Source organism: Nematocida ausubeli, assembly GCF_000738915.1.
Source record: "Nematocida ausubeli strain ERTm6 chromosome Unknown supercont2.2, whole genome shotgun sequence".
NCBI classification, from domain to species: Eukaryota; Fungi; Microsporidia; genus Nematocida; species Nematocida ausubeli.
In genome coordinates this window covers 300,182-317,803 of record NW_026515635.1, presented here as the reverse complement: position 1 = coordinate 317,803, position 17,622 = coordinate 300,182, and the positions used below count along the sequence as shown (strand labels likewise).

Genomic DNA, 17,622 nt, shown 5'->3' with positions numbered 1-17,622 from the left:
AAATATTTTCAATTTTCATGTCGGAAAGAGACGCGTATCCAGAAGAGAATAATGACATGTTCGAGTTTGATGCCCCGCAGATAAAAGACTTCACAAAGAAAGAGTATCAAACACAGAAGAAAAGAATAGAAATGCTGCTGGAAATACACGGAAATCCCGGGGTACCGCAGGACCCGTCAAAGGAGGCGAAGAAAAAGACAACTAAAAAAGTCCCTGCAGCAGCCCCAAGGAAGACATTTTTCTCAGAAATATTCAAGGGAGAAGCAGTGCATGCGAAAGAAAATAAAAAAGTAGAAGGAGGTATGCCTCATGAACAGCCAGAGAATCCATTTGATCAAAGTGTAGATGACGAGTGGTTTAGGAAGAAAGAAGAGGAAATACTTCAATTCCAAGATATGTCGGTGAGAGGCATTCTAAAACCTGACTCGGAGACAGCAAACCTTCTAACAAGGGATCTGTTTGGAAGCGATGATGAAAAGGACATTCTACCACAGTTGAGAGTGATTGCCACACCGCCCATTAAGAAAACCAAGCAAGAAATGCACTCAGCAGAATTCAACAAAGAAGATATTGAAGAGCTCTCCAGAAGCTTCAAGTCTTCCCTATATAAATAAAAAAATGAAACCCTTCAGAAATATTCAAGATAAAATCATACAGAAACACGTTTTAAATTTGCAATAGATGGAAAAGATTAAAAAGATGCACAGATCCACTTAAAGCACACAATATCAGATAGTGTGCGCATCATAGTCAGTACTAACGCAGATATGCATTTATATGCGAAGAAACCACTCTCTAACCATCAAGTATAGAAAAAGAATGTACTATACCAATATACGCGAATTTAACTGTTCTTCAATAAAGTCACTCTCTGGTATTTTTCTAAACTTACAATCTATTTGGCTCTTATTTACTTACAAGAAAATGACACTTATATAACCCAATATACCCACAATACGATCATTTTAATAAATGCAGCAATATATTAGAAAATATCCACTATATTCACTGTGTACATTTCTGCATACTATTTGCAATTAATATTCTAATGGAATTTGTAATTAATATGGATATTTTGGACGTGATTTCATCAGAAGCGCCATACGGCATCCTTGTTCTTCTGTTTATACACGGCATGCTCTTCTGTAGAAGCAAGAAATACCCCATTCCATCTTCTACGGCCTTTTTCTGGAAATATTTCGGGTGCTGCATAATGAGTGTCCTAGCAAAGTATCCATTCAATGGAGACAGACCTGCAGTAGTGAAGGAGTACACTATACCAAAGGGATGGACAGAAAGTGCGCCAATTCCTAGTCTATTCAGTATGTCCGGCATAAAAGCATTTCCTACACACGTAAATACACGGCTAAAAACCCAGCCTGCCCTGGATGTCTTCAGCATCCCACAGAGCCTGTCCCAGATAAAGCGTAGGTACCTTAGCAATGCAGGCACGCCCAGCAGCCACAGCTTTGTATCTGGATATTTAATATGCAAATTATGGAGAACTAAGTATTATGCACTAAGTGCAGCTGTCATTCTTATTCCCGTAGGAAGAGTGCTTTATAAGCACCACTATGTGTACCAAGTGCTTATAGGAATGGTAATAGGAGGGGCATGGGGAATGGCCCTATAGAATGCTGCTTTAGCCAGAATATCACCCAGAGCATATCTATTTTACGCCTGCAAAATATAAAAAGGCTGCAGAAATTATATATAGCATGATAAAGTGAAGGGTTTTGATAAAAATGCAAAATATCAAAAACACGGAAAATCCAGATATTTGGTAGTTTTGCAAGAACCCAAAATAATATAACAAGAAGTCACACAAGCACACAAATCTCACTCGACTCATGTGGGTTTCATGCGAAGATATTAAAAAGCTAGCCATAATTAACAAAATAACCCTCTTTAATATTATTTAATATTTTTGTATATTTTTGTATATGGGGCTAATTGAAAGAGTAAATAGACTACATGAACTCTGCACGCACATCCAAAACCCAATCAATATACCGCAGATTGTTGTGGTGGGGTCGCAAAGTGCAGGAAAAAGCAGCATACTTGAAAATATCGTAGGACACCAAATTCTACCAAGAGGCACTGGAATGGTAACCCGAAGGCCCCTTATCATACAGATAATCCCATCGCAAGAGGACGCGTACTGCTCTTTCGGGCACCATCCAGGGAAAACATTCACTCCATCCGAAATTGAGGCAGAAATAACCCACGAGACAGATAGGCTCCTGCCAAATAAGACAGATGTGTCTGCCATTCCCATTTTACTGCGCATCTACAGCAGAAATGCCCTTCCTTTGACTCTAATAGACCTGCCTGGAATAATAAAAGTGCAGACAAAAAATCAGCCAGACGGCATAATAGAAAAGATACATGAAATAGTGAAGTCGTATGTGACTAATGCAAACACAATTATTCTAGCAGTCACGCCCAGCACAACAGACATATCCAGCTCTGACGCCCTGATGATTGCGCGAGAGGCAGACCCAGACTACACCAGAACACTGTGCGTTCTTACAAAGGTGGATCTGATGGACCCAGGGACAGACTTAAGGCAAATTCTCCAGGGGAAAATTATTCCCCTTAAGCTAGGGTACGTCCCTGTGATATGCCGAGGGGAGAAGGATATCCAGGCGATGGTAGACATACCGCATGCAATTCGCAAGGAAAAAGAGTACTTTTCAGCACACCCTGCATACAGTGCAAACAGTGCATATTGCGGAGTACCGTACTTGATGACCCGGCTGCACGAAGTGCTCCAGGAGAGAATTAGAAAAAGCGCGCCGTATTTGCAAGACAGAATATCCTACATAATCACACAGGTGTCGCAAGAGTTAGATGGCCTAGGGGCAAATTCAAATGAAAGCAACGAGCAGATAATAATCCAGGCAATTACAGCCTTTAATCAGGCAATAGACCTAAGAATATCAGGGTACAACAGATCCAATAATATCTCAAAGGAAATACTCAATGGAGCCAAGATATCGTACGCTGTGGATGTGCTGTTCCCAGAGATCATAGAGGAAGTCCCAATGTTTACAGCCAGCGACCAAGAAATAAGGAATATCCTGCATAACATGTCGGGCGTCTTTGGCGTGAATGGAGTGCCAATTCTGCGGCACTTTATGCACCTGGCAGGCGACAAAATATATCCGCACTGCATCAGCATGTGCTCCAAGATATGCATGGAGATGCAAGGCATAGCAGAAGAGGCGCTTGAAGAGGTACCCGCCCTGCGAAGATTTGCCGCCCTAAAGGAAGAAATAAGCCGAGTGGCAATGGGGGTCTTGAAGGAAAGAGTGCGCTCTGCAAGTGACTTAATCAAGGCGTATATAAAGTGGAACACAGTCTATATCCGAGAGGGCAGTGCGTGCCATGGCAATGACAGGTGCGCAGGAAGCAGCTGCCACAGCAGTGGCTTAGTTAGTGTCCAGGGCAGCGACAAGTTAGAGGCTGCTGATGTAAGCTGCAAAAAAAAAGACCACACAGGAGCGAGTAGCTACACATGTATAGACACTTTAAGGCATAGAATAACAAAGTATCTCGACAGCTTTAAAATGGGCGTGATAGAGCAAGTTCCAAAGATAATCATAACGGAAGTAGTGCAGAGTACAATGGATCTGCTGCAAAGCAAGCTAATCCAGAGCCTGTGCACAAAGGCAAATATGAAAGATCTTTTGAAGGAAGATGAAAAAATACAAGAAAGAAGGAAAGTACTAAAAATAAAACTAGAGGCACTGCAGGAGGCAAGGGAGATATCAAACCAGTTGTAGCACAAATAAATACTTATAAGATTAATAATCCAGTGAATTATTCTGTTAATAAGCAGGGCGTGCTATTTGTGATTATTCTCTCTTTGTAAACTGCACCCTGCCATGGAGTAGCAAGGACAGTACATGCACTTGTATCTCTTCACTTTGGAGCCTTCAATCTTAGCCTGAGATATTGCACAATAAGGCCTAACGCATTTCTATTTGCGGATTTCATTTTCAGAAAGTAAGAAGATCTGGCAAATCGATCTTCCAAAGGAGAAATCGCACCATGGATTTTCATTTGTTCAAAATTCCTTCTTGCTATAGTCTTCTTGGAAGGCTCTATTTTCAGCCAACGAACTATCCGGCATTTTTATTGGCGCATGGGCATCTCCTTCTTTGCTAGCTTTCTGCTCTCATTGGTCTCTTCGGTCCTGTATTGTAATTGGGTTCTGTTGCCATGGAATTACCAATAAATAGTTTTTGTTTCTTATTGTTATTTTCTTGCTTACTCTTCTGAATGCACAAGGTGGTCGTGGAATATATGCAAGAAGTAATTGAATTTGAGGTATCCCTGGATGATACGCTCGATGTTCTTAGGCAGAAAATATCAGACAGAATACGTATAGATAAGGGCAAGATACGATTAATCCATAAAGGATCTGCCTTGAATGACCCGGGAAAGACTCTCAGTTCCCTTGGTGTCTCTGATGGTTCTGTCATATATGCTAGCAAGATAGACAAAGAAGGAACAGAGATAGATATAGTGTATAAACCAGAGGTGGAAAATACTGGAATGAGGGACCCTGCCATGAAGAAAGTCTTCAGTAATCCGGACATAATGAAGGGTTTGCTGGAGATGCTGCCAGAGCTGAAAAACGAGAATCCAGAGCTGAAAAAGCTAATGGAAAGCTCAGAGATGATGGAGCAGATGTCAAAGATAGCAGATGACCCGGAGTACATGAACACGCAAATGAAGAACCTTGACATAGCAATGGCCAAGCTAGAGACCATCCCAGGTGGTTTTAATATGCTCAGGGGGATGCTTAAAACGCAAAAGGACCCAAGCGCCATGCTTGCCGAGGAAAGAGACAGAACCACATTCAAGGAAGGTTCTGCAACTGCAAAGCCGTCGGGTCAGCCTGTCCCCAACCCCTGGGGAAAGTACAACTTCAATCCTATATTGGAGTATAGAAAGCAGGTGGAGTACATGAAGGAGTGCGGATTTACGGATGTTGGGTCAAACATAAAGCTGCTGATAAAGCACCATGGGGATGTGGATAATGCAATTAGTGAGATAATTTCAGGGAGTGCCATGAACTCACCAATCCCTGACAAGTACAGATGAAGAAGCAAGTGGTTGTTCGTTTCTGGTGCATCTGCTAATTATTCGCTCTGGATGGATGTGTTCATGTGTAGTTTGGTATTTAGTTATTTAAACTGGCGCAGAGTCTATAATGAGTGCGCGTTCATTATAAGATGACTATTCAATGAATAAATGGCTGTCTACAAGTTATTCACCCTACAGGGTATTTTATTATCTTCAGTTATTCTTGGATATTTCAGATAGTTTTTTCTGCTTCAGTATGGTCTATTTAGGCTACAACTGGAATATGCCTAGTGACTATGATGCTGCCAAGAGAGGCTGAATACTAGGATATCTGACTAAATATAACAGCCAGTATATGCCTATCTAAATACCCATAGTTGTTTATATGTGTATTTGTGCATTTAAATACTCCCTTTCCATTTGGTTATTTTTTTGTTTCTTCCATGGTCTTATTATATATTTGTTTTCTTTATTATATTCCTGCTGTACCTGGTGCCTTCTTTATACGAGACTGCATGAATTATGCACAGATATCTGGTGTCTGAAAATATTAAATCTGATAGACGCGGATGCATGCATCCTATAAAGTGTGATAGAATATTGTCTCTTTATTTTTACATCTTTTAATGAAAAACCGTAAATCCTTTACCTAATTAATATTTATTAACCGATAATCACTGAAGTATCTTTTTATTGATGAGGGCCACCAATTTCTGCACACTAAATACTGTTCCTAATGTTTCAACAGAGATTTCCTCCTCGCCCTGGCTGTCCAGCACAAGAAGATCAGCTAGCTCTATTTTCTCAGTCACGGACTGTATGCCAATTACTAAAATCGAGACAACAATGCTTCCTGCATCCCCTGCCTTAAGGCTCATTTCAATATTATCCATCTGCCCAGCCTGCCAGCTGTACATCCGCACAATCACGCCCTCCAACAAAAGTGCTTTAGCAGATCTCTTGTACTCTCTGCTGTCCTGCATGATCCGGACAGTTATATCGTGCAGGTACTGAATGCCTTCCTTCATCCGCCTTTCAATCACTTCCCGGGCTCTCTCCAGGCTGTAAATGGCCTTTTCCGTTGCTTTTATCTCTCTTTTTCTGGATATGCTAAGCTGCACTCTGTTGACTATTTCTGCCGAAACTGCCTGCAGGATCTCTGCGCAGTCCTCAAGAGACCGAATGCACCCCAGGTCGAAAAGTCTTTGCGAGTATCTTTTGACTGCCTCCCTTGCAGCCTCCACTGCCTTTTCACTGTCCTGTTTGTACGGGCTGTCAATGACCATGTCATCCATACTATTGATGACCTCCTTTTGTACTGCGCTGCCTTTAATTTTTAGTGCTTTTTTAAGTTCGTTCGCCAGGTCACTGCTCTCTACTTCCTGCTTTGGCTGTGCGGTCTTTATGGCGCTGTTTGCTTTACCAGAAGGCCCTTGGATAATTTCTGAAAGGCGTTTGCCGCGGGTGTGTGAAAGTATCTTAATGAGTGCCCATTTGCACATTCGCTTCTCTGTGGCCCCGATTGTTTCCTGGGCCCTGACTGCCCCACCTGGCAGAATAAACACCAGCTTGAAGGGAATTGGGTGGCAGTCTGCTGCAATGCCCTTGATGTCACCTGCCACAGGCGCCTTCAGCAAAGCAGCCAGAAGGTAGTTTACGTCTTCCCCTGTGATGCACAGCATATTGTTCATGGGGCGTGCAGCAATGTACTGTCCTGTGTAGTGCGCTGCAATTGACTCAACCCCAGAGGCAAGCTGGACGTACTCCACAATTCTGTCGGAGTATGCAAGAAGGGCAGGAAGAATGTCCTGCACTGCGCACACTTTATCCAGGGCCGGCATGAAGTGCGCAATCCAAAGTGCCTCAACCACCTGCTGTGCGACTTCTTCTTCACTCTTTCCATCTGCTCTGAGTGCTCTGGAGAGTGTTCTTGCGTAGAACCTGACGGCGTATGGGAGATCTCCTGGTCTATCCAAGACCAAGCTGCATATGACCCTGACTAGTGTTTTATTCTCGCCTATTCTTGAGGGCCCACTGGACCTTCCTGAGTGCATAGATTGGTTTGTGCTCTTTGGGGCACTTTCTGCCTGCACCTCCCTTGCTCTTGCTTCAATAAGCATTTCCAGTATTTCCTTCTGCACGGGTGTTCTGTCCTGTGAGATGACAAGTGCGCGCACGGCCAGGGCAGCAAGTGGATACCCGCGGGGTGCATGCACAAGTGCCTCAACTATTCTGAGATAAGCATATTCCTCCCTGGGTGTCTTTGCATGGCCGAATAATGGAAGCAGCCGAGCACTGCAGAAGGCCTCTGCCTCCCTCTGCCGCATAGATGTGACAAGGGCTGTGATGACAGCAGGGTCATCCTGCAGCCGGGCAAACAATCTCTGCAGGGTCTTGTACTTCATGTAGGGCCTTTTTTCGCACAGCTCAGATGGAGACTGCTGGATCATATTCCGGAGAAGCAAAGATATCTTGTTCTCTGTCAGAGTCACTTGCTTCTCAAGCTCTGCATTTTCACTGAACAGCAGGCTCAGTATCCTATTGAGTTCTTCCACCACGGCCTCTTCCTTCTCTTCACCTCCGTGCAGGAGATGGAGTGATCTACGGAGTGTGAATATGCTGACAGGCGCAGCACCAGATAGCTCCAAGAATGCCTGCTGGCTGAGGAGTGTTCTAGCACAGGACTGCACGGTGTGTACGGACCTATCGACACTTATCTCCATGGGACTTCCCTCCACCATACTCTTCATCTCTGGTGACTCATTGAAGTCTATTGTTTTTTCACTCTCCACCACTGCAGACACTTCTTGTCTCTCTGCTGTATCCTTTTGCTCCTTATCTGCTTCTCCATTGCTTTGCTGCTTTTTAGAGTGTCCCCTGATATTCACTGCATTTTGTATGTCACCAAAGGATGGGAGTGAGATTCCTGCTTCTTCTATCTCTTTCTCCTTCTTTCTTATCTGATCCTCCGTGAATATCGCCCTGCCCACTAAGTTGCTTGGGCGTATGGCAATTTTCTTCTTTGATAAGTAGTGTGCTAGTGCCAGTATGCAATACACCACCTTTGGTATATTCTTGTGCTCGTACAGGTCCACCAAGTCAAATAGGAATACGCTTGGCAGGCCAATTGTCTTTGCGAATGTAAAGAAGACATTGATATTGTCTGTGTGTCTGTACTGCAGCACTTCATCCGTGAATATTTTCATTGCTAATTCTGGCTTGAATAGGCTCACTAATCTAGCCAAATAGACCCCATTCCTGAGCGCATTCTCAAATTCATCAGGAATCTTCTCTTGGATGATGTTCTCGATCCACTCCCTTGCTTCTTGCATTCTGCAAAGATATTCATATATCTTGTTCCTACTTCTCTCTCTATCCAGTTCCTCCGCTGACAGCATTCTGTCTTCTTCGATTGTGCTGTAATAAATACCTTCCTGCATGTATTTTAAAAATAAAATATTATTTATATGATAGAATGTGATAGAATAATTAATATTAATTAATATTCAGGGGTGTGCATAAGATCTGTTGATAAATCTGCAAAAACTCTGGCTGTAATGGTTTATAACTCCCAATGAAACTGGTAATCCCTGGGTTATTATTTCCTGCACCCCCAAAATAACAAATACTACATTTTTTAGTAGAGTGTAGCGTAGTAATAGTATGTGCTTTGGCTGGGGCTTCTGGGAAAAGAGTATTTATTCTGGCTTATCATGCAGTCATTGAGGATTTAAAGAATCCATGTGTGCCAATATATTCAGTATAGAGCTAAATTGTCTTCATGAAAAGCTTGTTTTTATTAAAATTACATCTAGTATTTATGCAAATTAGGCGCAATCTAACTGATTAGTACAGCTTATTGTATCTATTTGATCTGGGATATTTATTGGTTTTTGATTTCATTTAACTTTCTGGAATATATTTATCTTGCGATTTCTTCCTATGCATGAAATATTCTTTTGTTTCCTATGGTGTAGTTCATGTAAATTAATATTAATTTGATTTACTGCATATTAATTACAGTGATAAATTACACATCAATATCACTTATTCTAGGCGTATTATTGGATGCACCCAGGTGCTAGTCTTATTCTTGCTACTTCTTGTGATGATTTCAGCATACGCTTATTTATGCACAAAACATGAAAGTTTATGGAGAATTGTTCATGCTGAATTTGTGCTAAGTTAGACCCAGAATAAGATAAACTTAGATCTCTGAGTGCATACATGTGTACTAGAAATATAGTGAGCCCGTGAATATGCCTGCCATTCAAAATATACGATTATGATGTGATGTAAAATCCAATGAAATTTAATATACAATGGAGCATGTTATTAAGCACTGCATACTTCAGAGCCTCAAAGGATTAGGCAATTATTCTATAGCACTTTTATTCTGGTTTATATGAAAAAGCATGCAGAAATATTCTCTGTAAATTATTCAATAAAGAACCATGCATGTCTTATGGCCTAAATATTGAATAATTCGCATATTACGCATATCGTGAATTTCCATTTGCATGCTTTCATTGAGATAATTTTTGAGAATGCACTTCCATTAATGGTGTTGGATAAAATAGAATAAAAGTATATGTATTCACTAGGGTGCATTTTAATCTACTAAATACACTCATTCTATAAAGAATCCTATAGTTGTTCATTGAAGCTCTAAAGTAAGCTTAAGGTATGCTTCTTCAAGTGAAAATACTCTTTGTCTATTCTGCATTATTACAGTATGCCTTGAACTACAGGAATGCACTATAAAATGCACTTTTTGTATTTGATTATTCTATGCACATTCTGGCTCTATTAATTCTCCATGTGTACTTCTAATTATTATTTATTTTCTTCTTTTTTGCTTTAATTATGAAGTTATTCTTTGTTCTATCTCTGTATATTCTGGTGCTGAAGTGTGCAGCTGCAGTTAATGATACAGTTACCATGAGTATATTATACAGAAATGATAAGAAAGAGAGCAAAACATATTCCATAAAAATAGAACTATTCCAGGAACAGTTCCCAATGACAGTGAAGAACTTTAAAGGATTCTGCCAAGGAATAGAAATACCATACGGAGGAGGCGTGTCTACTTTCTCGTATCTGAACACAGTCTTCCACAGAATAATAGATGGCTTTGTTGTCCAAGGAGGAGATGTCTTGTCCATGGATGGAAGAGGAAGTGTAAGTGCACTGCCAGAGTACAATTGGCGAAGTTTCCCCGATGAGAAGAATCAAATAGAAATATCTGAGGAATATCCAGAAAGAAAGCATAAGAAAGGAGTAATTGCAATGGCAAATAGTGGGCCAGATTCAAATGGATGTCAGTGGTACATTGTGTTATCAGATACTTCCTGCAGCCACTTGGATGGAAAGCACACAGTATTTGGAGAAGTGGTTGAAGGCATGGATGATGTTATGAAAATGTCAGTTGACCATGACGAGTCAGCAAAGAAAGAGGAAAGACCCAAAATAGTGGAGATAAAGGTGACTGAAGCAGCTAAAGGTGAGAATAAGATGGATCTGTAATAATAAACTGCTTTTAGGTAATTCTTTACAAGCTAATTCTTTGTCTCTGGTTGTTTGCACTTGCTTAAATACTCATAGCTAAAGAATAGTAATTTTACGATTTATTTTTAACCACATGCAAGAACATTCTGGTATGGAGTAAAGTGGTTTTGTGTATATTTCTGGAATGATTATCCAGATAGTTAGGGCATTCAATGGTGCACTGCATGTCTATAGAGTATCGTATGATTAAGCCACTTTATTGGAAAAACACTCAAAAGAAATGCATGTCTTATTGTTTGGGCAATGAATGTAGTTCTAGCTGTTGCTCCTTTAATATGATTTCTTTAACATGATTCTTATATTTTTATAATTTCCTAATGTGCGAATAACTGCTTCTTAAAATGTACTATGTTCAACGGGCGTGGCCGCATGGGAAATTATGGCATTGGTCTATCGTACTTGTTCATGTGATGCTTTTTTTTCTGGTATCTGTTCTTTATCGGGAATTTCATTTGGTGTTATATCGGACCCCTTGGCATAGTAAGTATATCTCTTGAAACTATAAGTGATTTCCACAGGGTTTATGAACTTTTTGTAGAGTGAATATATTTTTGCACACAAAACACCCGTTATCACAATAAAAGAGATAATAACAAGTAGAACTGCAAGCTTGTAAAGAGTGTCTTTTGAGCTTAGTTTGCTGAATAAGCTGTAAATGTAATTTATCACTTGATATTTTCCATCTGTGCCTTCTAATGTGGCTGATTTGCATACTTGCTGTGCGATTATTTCCTCTTGAATATTCTCCATCTTTTTTGGAAAAGATTTTCTTACCAGAAATAGCCGTTACAGAGAAATATTTTGTGATTTTCATGAATAATTTGCATCTGCTGGTTATATTCAAGTTTACCACTTCATCTTAGCACATAGATCTTTGTACACCTTTAGAGTAGAGTGTACTATAGAAGACTGCCTATAAAACTTTCCGTCTTTTTTGCAAGGGGCAAAGCAGCAATTGTCTCTTGTTTAAGTTATAAAGAAATATTGATGTGCTAAGTCTCTGCTGTTTTCCATGTATTTCTGTTAATATTTGCGTTTTTGTCAGAAGTGGTCTCTAAAAGAGTGAAAATCCCATAGAGTAGTTTTATTTTAAAGCTCCCCAATAAGAGCAGTTCTTTGTTAACATGGACATAGCACTCTATCAGAATAATTTATTTAATACACTTTGCAGTACAGTGCTTAGTCATACATATATGAGAAACCCCTTTCTACTATTTCTCTGTACTTTTATTGCAGCAGTCTCTCGTTATACTTCTGGTGCATACTAAAGCAGACTTAAATAGCTGCAGTTATTGCAATTTGGAATAGCTAATTGTAATTTAAGACATGAACAGGCGGGCCTGCTCTTTCTGAAGAAATACAGTGCACTCTTTTTTCATAGTTGGTATAAGACTAATTACAAGATCAACTAGTCTTGCTATAATTAAAACCACTAAAAAAACAAACAGCACATCAAACAGACTTATCCTTGGCATAAGAAACATTATTCTGTGGTATTGGTCCAGAATTCTTTCAGAAAGTGGCGGGGGTGTAATTGGAGGAAGAGGCCGAATGGTAATATTGTATTTTTGCATTAATGCTAACCGCCTTCTCTCTCTTTCCTCCTCTGATATATCCAGAAACCTTGACATTCAATTTTCAATTAATTAACTTCTGAAATAAGAGACTCATTTCCGAGTGACTATTTCATGCAGTGCACTAAACACCAAGCCAGATCTAATCTAAATTTCATCTTCACTGAGATTGATACATTCATATTCTTCACACATTACTACTTGGGCCACTTTATGCTCTCTTGTAGCGCTCTTAAGTGTTTAACTATTTGCATGAAGTTTCTGATTACTGTCTTTTTGTAATCGCAGAGTGCGCATTTTGACATGTATATAACCCGAATCCTTTATTATGTCTTATCATCTCCCTCTATTGGTGGCAAGGGCCTTGGGTTTGCGCAGAGTTTCTTCTCAGCTCCTCGCGCTTTCTATTGATCTCTGCGAATTCTTCTAGCTTAATCCGCCTTGCACGCGCATAAAAGAGCTTCTTTATATTATGCACTATGAATACTATGAATACTATGGATAGAAGGCTATGGAGAGCGAGTATGGTGTATACGCCTTGATCTAAAGGAATAGGCTGCGCTGTGTCTTTTGGAATTAAACATGCTTCCTTTTTAAAGAAGCCTTCTTCCATCAGTACTTTCTTCCATTTTGCAAGTTTTTCTTGTAACTTTTTGTATGGCATCCTGTTTCTTTTTTACTGCACAAATATACCTTCGCTTTGATTAGTTTCTTACCGATCTATTTTATTGCTTTTTCCTGTACTCTCCCATATACTAAGCTATAGCAGGTTTTGAGCATACTTTCTGATGGGCACTCTAGGTTTTGCAAGTGACTAAATCTAAGTAAAAGAAACTAGTAGAAGACATACTAACGTGCTCAAGAGAAGACTACGTTCTAGCAAGGAGATAGTGGCCTAGAATATATATAATAGCTACCAAGCATATTTATTTGTATATGTTTGCTGATTTCTGAATGTACTGTGACTATTAGCCTTTATACCTTTAGTATTCTTTGCTATTGGAATGTGTTGCCTTTTAAAGACTTTTGGAGTTATTTCGGTTATACTAGTGACCATATGATTTCTGGCTTGAGAAGTGGAGAGTTTACTACAAGTTTCATTGGATAATATCCAGTAAAAACTATTGATGAGATTATATAGTTGAATTGCCAATAGAAAGCATCTTACAGAAACCCCTGAATTTGTCCGTTATTATATATTGAAAATGATTTATTTTACTCCATGAAAATATTTTCTTCCGTTATTTGGATCAAGGCAGTTGCCTTAATTAGTATTCTAATGATGAATATATGCAGAGCAGATCTATCCCTAAGCGAAATAGAGTCAACTCTGCAATGTAAAATTGCAACGGATTCTTCTCAAGTAGTGGTAAACCCAGAGGGACCTCTCAACTTCCTCAGAGGATACATCTACAAGAAAATGGAGCTCATGTACAACAAAAGATTCTTTTCACCAGAAATTAATACATACTATTCATTAAAGACAGGACCAGGCATGTTTGATGAGGAAAACACCTTTATATATGACAGAGATAGACAAGTGGACAAAGCATATACAGCACTACCAGAGAATAAAATGGATAAATACGCTGAGCAGTACCATAATCATCTTATTGACTTGTTTCCATCACCCACTGGTGACGTAACCCTAGAGACACGAGGAAACCAGTCCCTTGTTCAGTTCCTTCGGGCTAAAGATACAGAGGAGCACTCTTTAAAAATTCTGGCCTTGCTGCTGCTTTTCTCAGAGGGAATGATCACTACCATTGAGGTCAACAACAAGAGACTGAAGGTGTATGAAACAAGCAAAAAAGACAAAGTATACTTTGAAGTGCCCATGATAATCCCGTGGTTCAATAAAGAAACAAATGAAACACAAAGGTTTGAACAAAAGAAGGTTAAGCAAATAATAAAATTCTTCCAGGAGTATGCAACCAATCAGGAAGTACTTAGCATGATGAAGGAAAAGTGCTCACAAGAGGAGATTGCTACAGGAAAGTTTCTGGACAGTCCTAAGTTTCTTATTCAGTCGTACATATTTGGGTTCATAGACACCGCAGAACATGCAAAAGAGTTTATTCAGGCAGTGCATACGATGGCAATGAATTATGCTCTAGATACAGAAGCACCAAGCAAGGATGATTCAGCATACGACAGACTTTTTAAGCCCTCTAGCACTGCAATAGGCAAAGACTGCCTGGCTCTAATGAAAGAATCTCAAGATATTTTAAACACATATCAAGTCTTTCCATTTGCAAACAGCACACAGGTTCCTGCATACACATCTGTTCCTAGCTACAACAGGGAAACCAAAAAGTTTTCTACTAGTCGACTGGAAGATTACAGCAACTGTGTAGATTGCGCAATTCTCTCTCTTTTCTGCTGCCTAACATACGACCCATCTGATTTTAAATACAAAACTGACCACATAGGAGACATCACTGACGAGCTTGAAGAATTTTTCTCTCTAAAAAATCAGCCATTTGACACAACAAAAGTTGAGTTCCAGAAGGAGTGGTGCAAAGTTGTTGCAGACCTAAGTAAGCCTAGCATTGCATACTGCAAGGGAAGAAACGAGCTAGACACTGGGATTTTGAATATGCTTATGGTTATTATTGAAATAGTAAAGGCCCCCAAAGAAGACGAGGATACAATACGCTGGACTTCAAACCGCTTAAAGCAACTGGATGGACAAATGGATGCTAAATTATGCGATGATATAAAAAATTATACAACAGAAGTACTTATGTTTATATCCAGACAAAAGAACATAAAAATTGAGTTTTCTGATCTTATCTGTAATAAGTGTGCAGATGGAAGATACGATGTATTTGGAGAGATTACTATTATATTTGAGCATAGCTCTATTAAGAATACTATAGTCTTTGAAACATATAAAGAACATACTAGTTTTGACATGGAGGAAACTACTATGGATTTTGAGGATAACAGAGTAGAGAAATTATATAAAACAGCAAAAAGCTGCAAAAATGGGGCTGCATTCGTTGAAAATCTGCTATCTGTTTATTTAGACTATGAGATCCGGAAGATGGATACCTCTAAGAATAACGATGAGTTTATGAAAGCAGAGATACAAAAAACCATAGACAATAACTTTGCAGACATCAATAGGCTGCTTTTTATCAAGAAGATAAATGAGCTTGATTATAAAAGAGACTTGATTACTTGTTTGATCGTACACAGCATGGATAAAAACCTATTGCCCGATCATCCAGTTGTTCGCTTTACCTCCAACATAATAGGAAGCACAGAGCTAGATAACCAAGACATTCAAGCGCAGGTGCTTTCCTCAATTATTTTTGCTGGCTTGCATGATATAAATGGCAATAATTACAACTACCCAAATATAAAACTATCCGCCAGCAGTTATAAAAATGATATGGAGTACATAAGACACCATTATCTTGTTAAATATGTACTAGATCCTAATATGACTATTTTCATGACTTGGATTAGATATTGCATAGAAAACTTTGGTGTACGTCCCAATAATGATATTTTTTCATTTTTAGACTCTACAGTAATTGAGTCTATTTTTAAATATATATTTAGAGAGAGAAATATAAAGTATGTAAATGCACTTGACGAGGCTATAGCAAAAGAATATCCTGGAAAGAAAGATGAGGTATTAAACAGCCTTCACAATGTATGGTTTATGTGTCTGATTTTACAGGAAAATATAGATCGTGATATTGAGTCGATTAAGACAAGCTTTCATGCTATTCGTCAGCTCCCCGAAAGCTTACCTGTTTTTGTGTATCTTACGAGTAATGTAATCTCTAATAATTTTAAAAAAATTTGGCTCCACCTATGTAGTGATGATGAGTGTGTTGCCAAGTTTGACAAGTTTGCAGAGTTATATCTACACTTGCCTAGAAAATGGAGCGATTCTCATGTAAGAGGATAATATTCTAGAATAAAGAGTATGTTTAAAAATGGTTTATTTGTATGTCTTTGCAAATATTTGGGCCTATTGTGGCTTTATTAGTGCCTTTTTTCACTCGTTTCTAATATGCTATTTTCTTAATGTAATTCGTATCTCTATTAAGATGTTGGTTCGTATGGGTCCAGAATAGAAGAATTCTTCTTCTTTATAAAGACTTTCTGTGTGGTCTTTCATTTTATGCATTTTTCGTATTTATCCATACTTTCTACTTTTTTTTGATTTAAAGCCATTCACTTTATTTTCTTTCCATAAAAGTTTTAGTATAGAAGGGTTTTGGATTAAAATAGAGAGAATTTTCGAATAAAAATACAAATATAGCCTATATTCAAGGCATGTAATCAAACAATATCTTGCAATGTGCTGGTTAGAAAAAGACAGAGGCTTAGTCTCATACATCTCTCACAAGGAAAGAGCTGAATTCTATGAACCCATAAAATCAGCGCACAAGATATAACCAAAATTTACATGAAAGTTAGTGCTGTGTGCTCAGTATAGCATCTAACACTGTATATTAATGACAGAAACAATAAATACTAGTGCTGGATGACACACCAAAATAATAGTTAATTATTTTAGTGGTTTGGTCCTTAGTGCAGTACTGAAGTAAAAACAAGCCATTTAAAGAATTTTATTTTTATATAAAGGCTAGAGAGCAATGATGTTTTCTTCTAAGCATTCAAGTGGCAGGTCAACATCCCGTATTTGAGCCAAAAATATATAAAGCTTAGCAACATCAAATATCATCTTAGAAGAACCTATATCATAGAACTCTGAATCAACTTGGGATAAAAACATGTCAACACTGTCCTGCATGTCTTGTATTTTTCTATCAAATTCTTCGTCATTTCTGTCTATATCTGGGAAATTTATATGCAATATTGAATTCATGTTTCTTTTAATGGCTTTGTTTAATGCAACTTTATATTTTTCTATATTTCCAGCATACTTTACTAAATAGTGCATAGTTTTGAAGGGATACGGTACTTGCGTGGTTATCGCATAAATGTAGTAGAAGAGCTCAGCCACCTTCATCTTGTACAAAACACTGGTTTTATTTATTTTAGACATTTCATTATATATAGAGTCCATTCTCTGGATGAGTTCTTCTTTATATTTCTGATATTTCAATAGCCTTTGAATGTTTTTCCTTTGCTTATTTATCATAGTAGATTTATTTAATATTTCACTTGCATTCTCAGTTATCTCCACCATAGAAAGCACCATCTGAAGTGTCTTTGATAAAGATTCTTTTCTAATGCGCAGATAAATATCTATAACCATCTTTTCATTTTCTGCTGTCTTAATGTGTGTATTATATGTGTGCAACAGGGGGCGGGGTGGAAGTGTTCCCATTATATAACCAGAATATCCTATTATTGTGAATATGCAAGATAGCTTTCTTATATTCATTAATAT

General features: G+C 38.6%; 11 protein-coding genes across 11 annotated transcripts; 6 read left to right on the top strand and 5 right to left on the bottom strand.

Moving 5' to 3' along the window:
* Nucleotides 1-17: 17 nt before the first annotated feature.
* NESG_00757 (uncharacterized protein) lies at nt 18-614 on the top strand (the record flags this gene model as incomplete). Its single annotated transcript, XM_053048401.1, has 1 exon — nt 18-614. The coding sequence occupies one exon, from the start codon at nt 18-20 to the stop codon at nt 612-614; it is 597 nt and encodes a 198-aa protein (XP_052905161.1).
* A 434-nt stretch (nt 615-1,048) lies between these two features.
* Nucleotides 1,049-1,633, top strand: NESG_00756 (uncharacterized protein; the record flags this gene model as incomplete). Its single annotated transcript, XM_053048400.1, has 1 exon — nt 1,049-1,633. The coding sequence occupies one exon, from the start codon at nt 1,049-1,051 to the stop codon at nt 1,631-1,633; it is 585 nt and encodes a 194-aa protein (XP_052905160.1).
* A 310-nt stretch (nt 1,634-1,943) lies between these two features.
* On the top strand, nt 1,944-3,788 carry NESG_00755 (uncharacterized protein; the record flags this gene model as incomplete). The annotated part of the gene is made up of 1 exon (XM_053048399.1): nt 1,944-3,788. The coding sequence occupies one exon, from the start codon at nt 1,944-1,946 to the stop codon at nt 3,786-3,788; it is 1,845 nt and encodes a 614-aa protein (XP_052905159.1).
* Nucleotides 3,789-4,287: 499 nt separating this feature from the next.
* On the top strand, nt 4,288-5,115 carry NESG_00754 (uncharacterized protein; the record flags this gene model as incomplete). Its single annotated transcript, XM_053048398.1, has 1 exon — nt 4,288-5,115. The coding sequence occupies one exon, from the start codon at nt 4,288-4,290 to the stop codon at nt 5,113-5,115; it is 828 nt and encodes a 275-aa protein (XP_052905158.1).
* A 656-nt stretch (nt 5,116-5,771) lies between these two features.
* Nucleotides 5,772-8,537, bottom strand: NESG_00753 (uncharacterized protein; the record flags this gene model as incomplete). The annotated part of the gene is made up of 1 exon (XM_053048397.1): nt 5,772-8,537. The coding sequence occupies one exon, from the start codon at nt 8,535-8,537 to the stop codon at nt 5,772-5,774; it is 2,766 nt and encodes a 921-aa protein (XP_052905157.1).
* A 1,426-nt stretch (nt 8,538-9,963) lies between these two features.
* On the top strand, nt 9,964-10,623 carry NESG_00752 (uncharacterized protein; the record flags this gene model as incomplete). The annotated part of the gene is made up of 1 exon (XM_053048396.1): nt 9,964-10,623. One exon carries the CDS (start codon nt 9,964-9,966, stop codon nt 10,621-10,623), a length of 660 nt encoding a protein of 219 aa, XP_052905156.1.
* Nucleotides 10,624-11,055: 432 nt separating this feature from the next.
* NESG_00751 (uncharacterized protein) lies at nt 11,056-11,415 on the bottom strand (the record flags this gene model as incomplete). Its single annotated transcript, XM_053048395.1, has 1 exon — nt 11,056-11,415. The coding sequence occupies one exon, from the start codon at nt 11,413-11,415 to the stop codon at nt 11,056-11,058; it is 360 nt and encodes a 119-aa protein (XP_052905155.1).
* Nucleotides 11,416-11,984: 569 nt separating this feature from the next.
* Nucleotides 11,985-12,296, bottom strand: NESG_00750 (uncharacterized protein; the record flags this gene model as incomplete). Its single annotated transcript, XM_053048394.1, has 1 exon — nt 11,985-12,296. The coding sequence occupies one exon, from the start codon at nt 12,294-12,296 to the stop codon at nt 11,985-11,987; it is 312 nt and encodes a 103-aa protein (XP_052905154.1).
* Nucleotides 12,297-12,585: 289 nt separating this feature from the next.
* On the bottom strand, nt 12,586-12,903 carry NESG_00749 (uncharacterized protein; the record flags this gene model as incomplete). The annotated part of the gene is made up of 1 exon (XM_053048393.1): nt 12,586-12,903. One exon carries the CDS (start codon nt 12,901-12,903, stop codon nt 12,586-12,588), a length of 318 nt encoding a protein of 105 aa, XP_052905153.1.
* A 558-nt stretch (nt 12,904-13,461) lies between these two features.
* On the top strand, nt 13,462-16,167 carry NESG_00748 (uncharacterized protein; the record flags this gene model as incomplete). The annotated part of the gene is made up of 1 exon (XM_053048392.1): nt 13,462-16,167. One exon carries the CDS (start codon nt 13,462-13,464, stop codon nt 16,165-16,167), a length of 2,706 nt encoding a protein of 901 aa, XP_052905152.1.
* Nucleotides 16,168-16,851: 684 nt separating this feature from the next.
* NESG_00747 (uncharacterized protein) lies at nt 16,852-17,616 on the bottom strand (the record flags this gene model as incomplete). Its single annotated transcript, XM_053048391.1, has 1 exon — nt 16,852-17,616. One exon carries the CDS (start codon nt 17,614-17,616, stop codon nt 16,852-16,854), a length of 765 nt encoding a protein of 254 aa, XP_052905151.1.
* Between the last annotated feature and the right edge of the window lie 6 nt (nt 17,617-17,622).